Below are 12,500 nucleotides of genomic sequence, written 5' to 3'. Positions count from 1 at the left end.
ACGGCCCGAAAGGGTGGTTCAGAAGGCGTTTGGATGAAGCATTTATTCTTTTCAGGCAAGTGAAAATGTCCTTTACTGTTCTTTTCCCTCTTCCTCCTCCCCTTCCTCCTCCCCTTCGTCTAATTACATCCCTTTTTCCTTATCTTCCTCCTCGTCCTCTTCCTTCTTCCAGACTTTCCCTTTGCATTGCTCTTAATACTTACATTGCTGAAAAATACATACGATTCTTTATGCAAATGAAAAATCTTGGAACCGTGTGGCTGTCTAATTTGATTTCGTGAAAATATTGCGATTTCTCTGACTTACATGTTATCAAGTATAGTCTATTTCACTACGTCAGTTAATGAAAGTGTGAGGAGGATGTGTTGTAGCCTCAGACTCTCAGCAGATTATAAGAGTAATATCAAAATCAATATTCGTCTTTTCTTCACCACACCCCTTCACTCGCCAGAACGCCCCGCCTTCGCACCATCACACTGAGCCTGTACAGCAACTACCTGCTGGTGGGCGCCGTGTACTTCGGCCTCTCCCTCAGCGGCGGCGACCTCAGCTCCGACCCGTTCCTGTACATGGCGCTGACGGGGGTGGTGGAGCTGCCGGCCTACACGCTGGTCATCCCCCTGGTGGCTCGCTACGGCAGGAGGACTCCCGTCGTCGCCTTCTTCTTCATGGGCGCCGTGGCTCTTCTGGCGTTGCCCTTCGTACCTGCGGGTGAGTGGGGCTCTCTAGCTGGAGCTTTAGCTTTATGAAAGGTTTATCAGGTCTCATAATGGAAAGTTCAAGTAAAGTGTAAAAGTAGGATTTCGTTCATCTTCATCTTTTTTTTTTTTTTTTTTTTTTTTTTTTATTCATGCTGGTTCCTATGTTAAACAAAATTAGGAATTTATTTTTTTATAAAACATGTCTTCAGTCAATGCCAAATATCTACCCTGACAATTAAAAGAGGAAAGTAAAAAAAATAATAATAAATAAATAAAATAGGATAGATTACCCGTCAAAATACACTATCATAGAAAACGTAATTTTCGAAATCTAAGGGAAACTAAAATAATATTCAATTTCCCCTTCAGGCACTGGGGAATCGATGACTTTAGCCCTTATGGGGAAGATGAGCATTGCCTCGGCCTTCCAGATCCTCGACTTCTACTCCTCAGAGCTCTTTCCCACGGAGGTCAGGACGAGGGGCATGAGTACTGCCCTTGTTATGTCGAGGGTAGGGTCCACCTGTTCGCCTTTCATCACGGACTACCTGGTGAGTTTTTCCTTTTTTTGATAGGAATAAAACATGGTGAATGATATCTTCTTTTGATATGGGAAAGTGATTGTATGCGAATAGTTTGAGTTAGCTTAAATAGTGATTCAGATTTTGTTTTTATTCATTATATTGCATGCTCTCTCTCTCTCTCTCTCTCTCTCTCTCTCTCTCTCTCTCTCTCTCTCTCTCTCTCTCTATCTCTCTCTCTCTCTCTCTCTCTCTCTCTCTCTTTCTCTTTCTCTTTCTCTTTCTCTTTCTCTCTCTCTCTCTCTCTCTCTCTCTCTCTCTCTCTCTCTCTCTCTCTCTCTCTCTCTCTCTCTCTCTCTCTCTCTCTCTTTCTCTTTTTCTTTTTCTTTCTCTTTCTCTTTCTCTTTCTCTTTCTCTCTCTCTCTCTCTCTCTCTCTCTCTCTCTCTCTCTCTCTCTCTCTCTCTCTCTATCTATCTATCTATCTATCTATCTATCTATCTCTCTCTCTCCCTCCCTCCCTCCCTCTCACTCCTCCCCCCCCCCCCCCTCTCTCTCTCTCTCTCTCTCTCTCTCTCTCTCTCTCTCTCTCTCTCTCTCTCTCTCTCTCTCTCTCTCTCTCTCTCTCTCTCTCCCTCTCTCTCTCTCTCTCTCTCTCTCTATCTATCTATCTATCTATCTATCTATCTATCTATCTCTCACTCTCTCTCTCTCACTCCCTCCCTCTCACTCCTTCCCTCTCTCTCTCTCTCTCTCTCTCTCTCTCTCTCTCTCTCTCTCTCTCTCTCTCTCTCTCTCTCTCTCTCTCTCTCTCTCTCCCTCCCTCCCTCCCTCCCTCCCTCATCCTCCCTCATCCTCCCTCCTCCTCCCTCCCTCCTCCTCCTCCTCCCTCCTCCTCCCTCCTTCTCCCTCCTCCCTCCTCCTCCCTCCTCCTCCCTCCTCCTCCCTCCTCCTCCCTCCTCCCTCTTCCTCCTCGCCAGGGCCCCTTGTACCCGTGGGCGCCGTCAGCTGTGTTCGGGGCGGCGTCGGTGTTGGCGGGACTGGCAACCCTCGCCCTGCCGGAGACGCTGCACGTGCCTCTCCCGGACACCATCGCGCATCTGGAGGAGAGGGAGATCAGGACCAGGTGATTGGGCTCGATTGTTCATTTCGTTATTATCAGGGGTTTTTTGTTCCTGGTGCTGTTATTGTTATTGTTGTTGTTATGTTTTTTTATTATTATTATTGCGTTTGTCTTTGTTACTTATATCATTATCAGCCTTATCATCGCTATCGTTATCATTATGATCATTTCTATTCATTTTTTCGATTATTGTCATTGGTGTCATAAGGGTTGGCTGTTTTTTTTTTTTTTTTTTTTTTTTTTTTTTGGTCATCTCTCCTTGTCTTTTCTTTCTCCATTTTTTTTTTTTTTTTTTTTTCATTTGAGTCTCACCGGTATTTATCTTTTTGTAATAATATTTTAAGAAGCAACTCCTGGCACCTAAGAGCTCTTACCTGTAATCAGTCAAGTATAACTACACAACCGCATGGAATAATTGGTGAATAGCTCTCTCAAAAATCCCAGGAAATAATATTGACATTAGATCATTACTTACAACGTCATAGAAATAAGGAACAGAGAGAAAATGAGATAGAGGAAGATACAGGCGAGACTGACTGACAGATGAACATACAGACGAACGGAAGATAGACTGACTGATTAACTGACAGACAGACAGACAGACTGACAGAAAGACACACAAACAAACAGACAGGCAAACAAACAGGTAGACAGACAGACATACAGATAGACAGACAAACGAAATAAAACATCTACGTCTTCGCAATAAGATCCATTTTCCTTTCTCCCAACAGCGGTTTCCTGCGACTCCCTGTTCGCGACCCGAGAATTCCTTCCATTTACGTCAGTCAAGTGGATTAGGGATTTCAGTCCAAGATGCATGACTTTCTGAAATGCTTTGTATATGTTGGAATAGTTTCGATGGCGCCTCCAATTCAAATTAAAATGATGTAGTTATAACTGATAACACTGATAACAAACGACATAATGGGTGAGTCACAATGGAATTTGTATATATTTTTCCCGGATACCACTCTTAATTACAAATGAATTTATATGATATGATGATTATGCGCGACATGTACTTTAACAATACCTCTTGACCTGTTTCCTGATTGCCTCATTCTGGTGTGTAATTAGTAATAAGCAATTACCCCCATTCATTATAATTATCTTGAAATGTAAGGTATGTAAATATATATTAAATTGTCAGATAAAGAATGGTGGGTGGAAGTAGAGGAAACAGTAATTAAGTAACAATAATATTAATGATAATAATAATGGTGATAATAATGATGACGATGATAATGACAATATCAGAAGACAAAAGAAAAAGTGCAAATTGCTTTATTCTTTCAAAATCATTCTCTCTCATCCTAACGTTACGAATCACTGTGAATCACTTTCAACTGTAAACATTAATACCACATTGTCGTATAAAAATGTATTACAGTAAGATAATATACAAATATTCTTACCAAGAAAATAAACATTATGTGCATTTTACTACAGTTCTTTATTCATATCCTAGGAGCTTAAAAATCAATGGTTTTGTCCCGAAAAAAAGGTGAAATGGCCTTGCTTTCCTGTGCCAACGACCTGACTGAAAAAAATGCGTGAAATATTCCAGTCACATGACTAGCACTATTGCATGTCCTGTGAGACCACTGTGGGAGAGAGAGAGAGAGAGAGAGAGAGAAAGAGAGAGAGAGAGGGGGGGGGGGGGGGGAGAGAGAGAGAGAAAGAGAGAAAGAGAGAAAGAGAGAGAGAGAGGGAGGGGGGGGAGTGAGAGAATTTATGTTAATATATGTGTATGCGTGTGCGAAATGAATGCAGATCACTCGATTCCTTATCTATATAACTATGAGGTGAGAGAAACGAATGAACGTGTTTACCAAATGATCTTTTAATGAAGATTACGTATATCCAAAAAGATCAAAATCCTGTCTGAACAATTGTCGTATTTCGGCCATAGTTTCTTTTGCAACACTGCCAAAGTAGGCTTCGTCAGAAACCCGAAGACTTGTTGAGGTAGTGTGGAAACTCCCAATGTTTACGGTCGGGTCCATCCCTAAGTCATCAAACACGTGTCTGGCTTCCTGGCTTATGTTCTCCATGTGTAAGATGTAATCGTATTTTTCCCCACATGGGTTGCATATGCAGGTCTGGGGCGTCCAGTGTCGGTCGAGGATCCCGTGGTCTCGAGACCATAGAACGTGGTGAAGGAAGTCTGGAAAGCTGAAGGAGGAGTTGTAGAAATGAATTTTATAACGTTCATTTTCTTTATAAGGGACCAGTGCTTCTTTTAGGCTGCCGGTGTTGAAGAGCAGAGATAGCTTGCACGGGTTGGACACGTTCTTCATCCTCTCGAATCTTTCTGATAACCAAAGAGAGGGTTTGATGTCGCCTCTGGACACGAGTGCGGGAAGCCAGAAGAGACCCCAGCGGGTCTCCCACGTCTGCCCGCTGCTCGTGGCCGATCTCCACTCCGAGTCGTAGACCGAGATCGGAGCGCCGTCTAGATACTTGTCCCTGTAAAATAAGCAGCATTTGTGATCGAAATTTATATGCCTGAATCACAGATTCAGAATAAAACACACACATATATATATTTGTGTGTGTGTGTGTGTGTGTGTGTGTGTGCATGCGTTTGTCTGTGCGTGTGTGTGGGAGAGAGAGAGAGAGGGGGGGGGGGGGCTGTGAATGAACCCTGGTATGCTGACGTCAGCATGTTGAGGTTAGCGCATCCTCCCGCGGCTTAGTAAGCATGTTTCTCAACGAACATGTCCCTTACGTGCACATGGACATGGGACCAATTGTGAACTCTGAATTGTCGTAATCGGTAAAATACCCAAGATATCCTAACAAAATATAGTCCATGTGTTGCTTACCTATATGCAGATACGAGGCGAGATAAGGGATGTCTCACGCTGACAATGCTGACTCTCCGCTGACCTGCTGACCACTTAGAGGAAAGTTCTGGAAGCAGTCTGCGCCAGGAGGATGAACCACACTGAGGAGTTATATTGCACTGTTATACTGTATGTATACTATATAACAGTGTGATAATTATAATCATAAATCAAATCTGTTAAAATGGCATGACAATGATAAATGCAATCAAAAGTAGTTCCATAATGCAATATAGTGTAGCATACATATTGCACAGATGATATTTATGGTAGTTGTGTAACACTCATGGGCTTTTCTATCTAACCCTTACCTTGGGAGGAACACAGACGTCCAAGACCTGTGACCATAGTGTATAGTCCATCCTATACCACGGCTCCGCATTCCGTACTTGGCACCCTTTCCGCAGGTGCCAGTGGCGTCGTAGATTCAGAGACGCGAAGGGTCCTGTGGTGGCATTGGCTCTAGGATCCGCCAGGAGCTTGTGTGCGTCTCTGAATTTTACGTCAGTGTTGTTCTGAGTGTTTAAAGTCTTATTGTTGTTATTCAAAGTCTTCCCCATCTCTCCCAAAGTCGCATCAATCTCTTCGTAATGATCGTTTCTCTTCCTCGCGGATCCACTCGCTTCTGGGTGTTCTTTACGGCCGCTGTTTAGATCTCTGCCCACTGCCAGAGGACGCAGGTCTCCCTCGCTTTCTTTTTGCTTTAATGGCAGCGTTATCTATAATCAAAACAAAGCGCACTGTTATAATATTACAAAACGCGCATGGTAGTGATATTTAATACTGTGAAATCATGAAAAATAGATTGTTCTGAAATACTGAAATACTGGGCAGGAGGCTTTTCACTTTTTTCTGGTTTTAACTTTGTGGCAATGCATTTTATTTATAAGGTAAGATATGATTGATCTAGTATTTGGCACTACCTAGTGTACATTTACTATATTATTATGCTTAATGTCACATTTTACATTATACTAATATAGGGAACCTGTTCCTAAAATTTTATTTTTACCAAAAGTAGACACTATAATGACTTTCGTATCGATGGACTGCAATGGTTGTATGTTGTCCATAGGGCGTCAAGCCGTCTGGGAGCCCTGGACCCTAATGGCAAACGGAGCGAAGTGACCAATATCATAGACCTTTCGAAGCCTTATTGGATGGGCATTTGAACATACCCCGTGCTAGGGGTATGTTCGAAGGTTGAGGCTCAAATGACCGCAGTCGTGGCGGGCTCCCCAACCCCCGCGGGCCAAGGGCGTTACATTAACTACAGTTCTGCCGCTATTGGGTTGGAAAGCATTCATAGTAACCACTTCATTGATTTTAAAGAGAAGTGTTTAAAGTAAGTGAAAATGATTTATGAAATAACGAGCAGATATGTGGATTGTTATGTTAGAATTATTTAAGCAATGTTATTGCCCAAGACAAATCATGGAAAACGGAGAGAAAGATGTTAGTCCAGAGAGAGAGAGGGAGAGAAAGATAGAGAGAGGGAGAGAGAGAGAGAGAGAGAGAGAGAGAGAGAGAGAGAGAGAGAGAGAGAGAGAGAGAGAGAGAGAGAGAGAGAGAGAGAGAGGGAGAGAGAGAAAGAGAGAGAGAGAGAGAGAGCGTGAGAGAGAGAGAGAGAGAGAGAGAGAGAGAGAGAGAGAGAGAGAGAGAGAGAGAGAGAGAGAGAGAGAGAGAGAGAGAATTTTATCTTAATCCAAGGTTTTCGAGGTGATAGCCCAGCTGTAGCACTTACCACGGCCTGATACCTGGAGATGAGGGCAAGGAAGAAGAAGGTCCCCAACGTTGAAAGGAAAGTCGAAATGCGCATCGTACGTGTACCTTTAGCGATCGGCGCCGTACTAACTAGTCTGTCTTTTCCTTCCAAACTTAGTTGAAAGAGCTGTTACTTGGTTGATGGTGTTTACAATCCTAAGTCTGTCATTCTTGTAACATGTGCGTCTTTTCTATCATTCACGGCTATTGTAAGAGAACATTTTAATTATATACAGTTTCCCGCAAATGAGCATGTTAATCAAGTAACGCAGAGACATTACTATCAACAGCACCTGGCATCACTTTAATACTACATGTACACATACCCGAACGAATGAACTTACACACTAACACATCAACAGGCAAAGACAAGCACACACACACACACTGTATATTAGGCTACTATATCCAGCAACAGCATTTTCTCTCCTGAGTTTCCTCTTCTAGACTCCATGCCCTTTTTTTCGTACGTTGAAACTAAAAATAGGTAAGTTGTTGTACTGACACTGCTGGAGTGTATAATGGGGTCTTTCCTCAAGTCCACTGCCTGTTCTTGAAATTCTTTGTACTTGAACGTGATGTTGAAGAGGTTAATAGGCGTGTCTGCGTGTGTGTTTATATGATTGCATTCAAATACACTCTACATGCCTGTTGTATGATCGTACAGGGAATTGGGATTAAAAGACAATATTTTTTTTCTAATTTATTTTCCGCTTTTCTCAATTTCTATAAAAAGAAAAAGAAACTGAACACTGCTCTCTCTCTCTCTCTCTCTCTCTCTCTCTCTCTCTCTCTCTCTCTCTCTCTCTCTCTCTCTCTCTCTCTCTCTCTCTCTCTGTCCTTAAGTTGTATAATTAATATCATTGCATTATCACTATTCTTATCGTTATTATTATTACTATTATCATCATTTCCATCATCATTATCATTATGATTATCATCATTATTATTATAATCATCCTCATTATCAGTATTATTATTATGATTTTGTATTATTCTTCATAGCATTAACATTGTTATCATTAACAATAAATGGAAATAATAACAATAACAATAATAATGATAAAAATGGTGATAATAATAACAATGATAGTGTCTATAAAGATAACAATAACAATAATAGTATTGATAAAGATAATGATAATAATAATGATAATGATGATTATAATAAAAATAATAATAATAATAATAATAATAATAATAATAATGATAATGATAATAACCATCGTGAGAATAATAATTATTATAATAATAATAATGGTAATGATAATAATCATATAATGATAATGATAATGGTAATAGTAGTAATCATAAAGATAATAATATCAATGCTATGATAATAATAATAATAGCATAATGGTATTAAATTGGATAAAAATAATACCTAATTATTGGTATGATATCATAATAATAATAACAATAACAATAGTAATAATAATAATAATTATTATTATTATTATTATTATTATTATAATTATAATAATAATTATAATAATAATAGCAATCGCACTAAAATAACAACTACAAATAATATCAGTAATAGTAATAATGATAAATATTATTAAAATTACAATGATAACATTGATAATGACCTTTGGCCATTGCGACAACTGTAAAAAATGTATTATCGAGAATGAACATCTTCCCAGTATAAGAGACGCATTTCACCGGTTTCGATTATATAATTGATACCAGTCCAATGCATCTCTGTGAAGATCTTCATTCTCACTCATACCATTTCAGCATAAATGATAAGCTTAGAAAAGTAGCATATATCAGGGTAGTTGACGAGAATAGTCGCCAGCCGAGAGATTTCCTATACAGCAGAACTGGTTAATTGTTTCTCTTCGCTCCCTCCTTCTGTGCCTCCTGCAGGAACTCTAGGGTCCTCTATCACATCCTTTGTATTTGATCTGAAAGGTGGGAAGTTCGGTATTAAGCTGTTAACGGGTGTTTTTTTTTTTTTTTTTTTTTTTTTTTATGCCATCTGAAGAAGTTCCAGTTCATTGGTTTCCAGAGTGGGCAGTGAGTCAAAAGAGGGCGGTAGGCGGGGGGGGGGGGGAGGAGAACATTGGGACCAGTTAGTAAAAAAAAAATATCTTTCTTCTTTTATCTTTTCTTTTCTTCTTTTTTTTTTTTTTTTTTTTTTTTTTTTTAATGATTTACAGCCTGATGATGAGAAGCACCAAGCATATCCATCCCATTAACAATAACTGTTACTGTGGTTACTGGTGGGGGTGTTGATTAACCTTTCCATATTTCAACTGAAACTGTTAAATAAATTGTTTTACTAAATATGGTTTTATTTATGAAATACGCCTTGTTGTTTTCAATCTTAAACATACAAAAAAAAGACACAAGTTAGCGTTTCCATGAGTGTATGAGGGAAGGTGGGCGCTAGGAATCCAGCTGGGTGCCATAAGGTGCCAGCTGTTCTAGGTCTTGGGATTTTGTTTCTCTTTTCCTTTTTTTCGTGCGTGTTTGACCGTCCTTGGGTTCTTCAGGTGTATGTGCGTTGAAGATGTATTTGTGTTGGTGGATTTTTCAGGTATATTTCATCATCTTTGTTTACTTGATATGGACCGTAAAATAAATGCAAAATACTGGAAACGCTTTAGCCAAATACACATACTGAGAAATATAAAGATAGATGGATCAGACGGATAATACCAGTAGGTCGGCAACTTCTCGCTTACCTGGCCTCGAAGCGACTGATGGTGTTAGGGAGTGCCACACCTTTCGTCTCAGGTAGTGCCAGCGTTGCCAATCCAGCCGCCACAGCAGACGCGCCAAATACCACAGAGGGGGCCCAAGGGCAGACGGAACTCTGTCATGGGCATATCGTTGGTGTCATTCATATGTTTAACCTCCTTTGGTATGCTATGTGTCCTATCTAATTTTCTTATCATTTTTATAATATGATGAAGAAGAATTCACTCTTTTCCTTCTTTGATCCTGTGAAGAGTAATCGTTAGTCTCCCAAACTCGATCGACCGCAATTAAAGGCCAATCAAAACAACACTTCCTTTGAATTCAAAACTGCGGTTCCCTTCCGCGAAACCTTTTAACATCCCCTTTAAACCCCCTCGTTCACCGTCCTCACCAGGGTCTCCGTGACGAAGGGCGCGACCATGGCACCGACACGGGACATCATTAAGGAGGTGCCCATGCCCCGCGACCGGACCTCCGTCGGGAACACCTCGGAGGCGACCAGGAAGAGGATATTGAAGGTGAAGGTGATGCTCATCTTGCCCACCATCGCCAGGGTCACCGCAGCCCAGGCGTGGTCTGGGGGTGGGAGGGGGGACCTTCAGGAGGCGGGGGAGGCAGGGAGAAGTCATGGCTTTCGGTGTGTATTCGAGAGAGGGGGGGCGTGTGTGTGTATATAGAGAGAAAGAGAGACGGAGGGAGGGTGTGTGTGTGTGTGTGTGTGTGTGTGTGTGTGTGTGTGTGTGTGTGTGTGTGTGTGTGTGTGTGTGTGCGCGCGTGCAGATTCACATATTCATACATAGACAAATAAGCCCATAAACAGACCGACAAAAGCCCCAGGCCCGCACACCCGAGCCCTCACCTGCAGGGATGAAGGGCAGTGCCAGGAGTGCGGCGCCGCTGATTACGAAGAAGAATATATTGAGCGTCTTCCTGGCGAAGCGCGTGATGATGGGGATGACGAAGGTGTTGCCTGGCACCTCCATGAGCCCCATGAGTGCCATGTAGAGGAAGGGGTTGGTGCTGAAATTACCGCCGCTGAGGGAGAGGCCGAAGTACACCAGGCCCGTCACCAGGTAGTCGAAGTACATGACGATGGTGATGATCCGTAGGCGGGGAGTCCTGGGGGCGGGGGAGGGGAGGTCAGCGGTGGTTGGGAAAGGTGCGGGAGGTAGGGTGACGGTGATGGATATAGTGAACACTTCAGAGGTATTGTGATCGTAAAAGGTTTAATAATCGTGAGGAAAAAAAAAGTTGCGTAGAAAGGTTTGGCGATAATGAAATAAACGGTGATCCTAAACGATATGATGATCGTGGGAGATATGGTGACTGCAAAGAATATGGTGATTATAAAAGACAGAATTTAAAAAAAGAGACACTATGCAGGAAACTGGAGGCTTTCTTTCATCGAGTCCATATCATGTCCTTGTTCTGGTAATGACGTGTTTATAGTATAAGACGAGCATTATGGTTTCGATTAAAACGATCTAGATTATCTGCCGTCAGCTGATATGTCAAATGGCATGACGTGATAGACTCGTATTGTTTCTGCTCTGATTACGAATCCTTTGCACAGGCTTTAAAGAATGATCAATGTTAGCAATGACACCTTAACAATCAATTCAATGTATATTTCATTTGGTCTTAATGAAAAAGTTTTTTTCTTATATGCATATGAATCGTCCCTCTCTTCCTATATTTTCGTTATTTCGTTCTTCCTTCCTTAAACTATATCTAGTCAATACCTATATCACCATAAATACGCTGTATCCATGGGACACAACAATGCCCTCCTCTGCAATCAGATGGATTGGTCAGCGGCGCTAATTGCCTTTCCTTCCGCCGATGTCCACGCCCTGAAATCATCTTTAATCAATCTTCTACCTAATTTCAACTTACGCTGCGGCTTTTCTCTTGCTGACAGTCTCCTCGTTCCCCACATCCTCCGCCTTCTCCATTATGCCGGCCACCCTGCACATAGTCCGCCCGATCCTCGTGACCTGATCTGACCTCCCTTCGCTTCCGTTCACCTGTCCTCACCTGCCTCTGTTTTGCCCCTCCTCTCTCTCTTCTATACCCCCTCCTCTCCCTTATCTCTTCAGACCTGAAGATGGAATCTAGGAGGAATCCGAAATTGTCTCATTTTCAATAAATCTAGTTTGCGCATTGAGTTTTTCTCCTAATACATATATCATCGCTTCTCAGTGGATTATGACAATGTTGCAACATTTGGGGAATATTATATAAGTAATAATATTCAGTAATATCAAAAGAGAGTTAGTGAGAGAGAGAGGGAGAGAAAGAGAGAGAGAGAGAGAGAGAGAGAGAGAGAGAGAGAGAGAGAGAACCAAAAAAAGTAGAAAAAAAAACAAGAAAAAAAAAAAAACAGACCAGGGGTATAAAACGAAGAGAGAAAGGAACACGACCAGATAGACGAAATAAGAGAGAAAAAAGCAAATAAAGCAAATCAAAAACAAAAGAAGTCAGGAAAGTAAAAATCCTTAGTCTTACCTGAAGAGAATAACAGCTACTTCAAAATATTCTTTAACTTTGTCTTTATAGTTGCCATGAGTAGCTTTTTCTTGGACTTCCTTCAGAGAAAATGGGGATGAAATTTAATTAAATGGGAAACTAAAAGAAACAAGTGCAATTTGAGATTATCATCAGTATAGTCATTGTCCTTGTTATAGTTATCATTATTATTATTGTTATTATCATTACTATTATCATTATTGTTCTCATTATTGTTTTATTTTTATTATAATTATTATTCGTAATAACATTATTATTATTATTATTACTATTATTATTATCATTATTATATTTATTATC

The 12,500-nt window shown here is 41.0% G+C and overlaps 3 protein-coding genes across 3 annotated transcripts in view; 1 reads left to right on the top strand and 2 right to left on the bottom strand.

The window, feature by feature from the left end:
* The window catches only part of LOC125042169 (solute carrier family 22 member 15-like), a 4,268-nt gene extending 479 nt beyond the window's left edge, over window positions 1–3,789 (top strand). The window contains exons 2-6 of the mRNA XM_047637648.1: window positions 1–55; window positions 452–711; window positions 1,071–1,252; window positions 2,201–2,346; window positions 3,078–3,789. The exon at window positions 1–55 is cut by the window's left edge and continues 34 nt beyond it. Coding sequence (XP_047493604.1) covers window positions 1–55; window positions 452–711; window positions 1,071–1,252; window positions 2,201–2,346; window positions 3,078–3,144 — 710 coding nt within the window. The 3' untranslated portion in view covers window positions 3,145–3,789. The remainder of the gene's footprint in view (window positions 56–451; window positions 712–1,070; window positions 1,253–2,200; window positions 2,347–3,077) is intronic.
* Window positions 3,790–4,199: 410 nt separating this feature from the next.
* Window positions 4,200–5,967, bottom strand: LOC125042051. The gene is made up of 3 exons (XM_047637514.1): window positions 5,507–5,967; window positions 5,175–5,296; window positions 4,200–4,815 (listed from the first exon to the last, which is right to left on the bottom strand). The coding sequence occupies exons 1-3, from the start codon at window positions 5,753–5,755 to the stop codon at window positions 4,200–4,202; spliced, it is 987 nt and encodes a 328-aa protein (XP_047493470.1). The 5' UTR covers window positions 5,756–5,967.
* Window positions 5,968–8,447: 2,480 nt separating this feature from the next.
* LOC125042259 (organic cation transporter protein-like) overlaps window positions 8,448–12,500 on the bottom strand; it is a 29,792-nt gene continuing 25,739 nt past the window's right edge. The window contains exons 9-13 of the mRNA XM_047637804.1: window positions 12,180–12,259; window positions 10,531–10,790; window positions 10,063–10,247; window positions 9,656–9,786; window positions 8,448–8,872 (exon numbers count right to left, since the gene is read on the bottom strand). Coding sequence (XP_047493760.1) covers window positions 8,776–8,872; window positions 9,656–9,786; window positions 10,063–10,247; window positions 10,531–10,790; window positions 12,180–12,259 — 753 coding nt within the window. The 3' untranslated portion in view covers window positions 8,448–8,775. The remainder of the gene's footprint in view (window positions 8,873–9,655; window positions 9,787–10,062; window positions 10,248–10,530; window positions 10,791–12,179; window positions 12,260–12,500) is intronic.

Source organism: Penaeus chinensis, chromosome 31, assembly GCF_019202785.1.
Source record: "Penaeus chinensis breed Huanghai No. 1 chromosome 31, ASM1920278v2, whole genome shotgun sequence".
Taxonomy (NCBI): domain Eukaryota; kingdom Metazoa; phylum Arthropoda; class Malacostraca; order Decapoda; family Penaeidae; genus Penaeus; species Penaeus chinensis.
The sequence above is the reverse complement of the archived record's forward strand: the minus strand, read 5'-3'. Positions and strand labels throughout refer to the sequence as shown.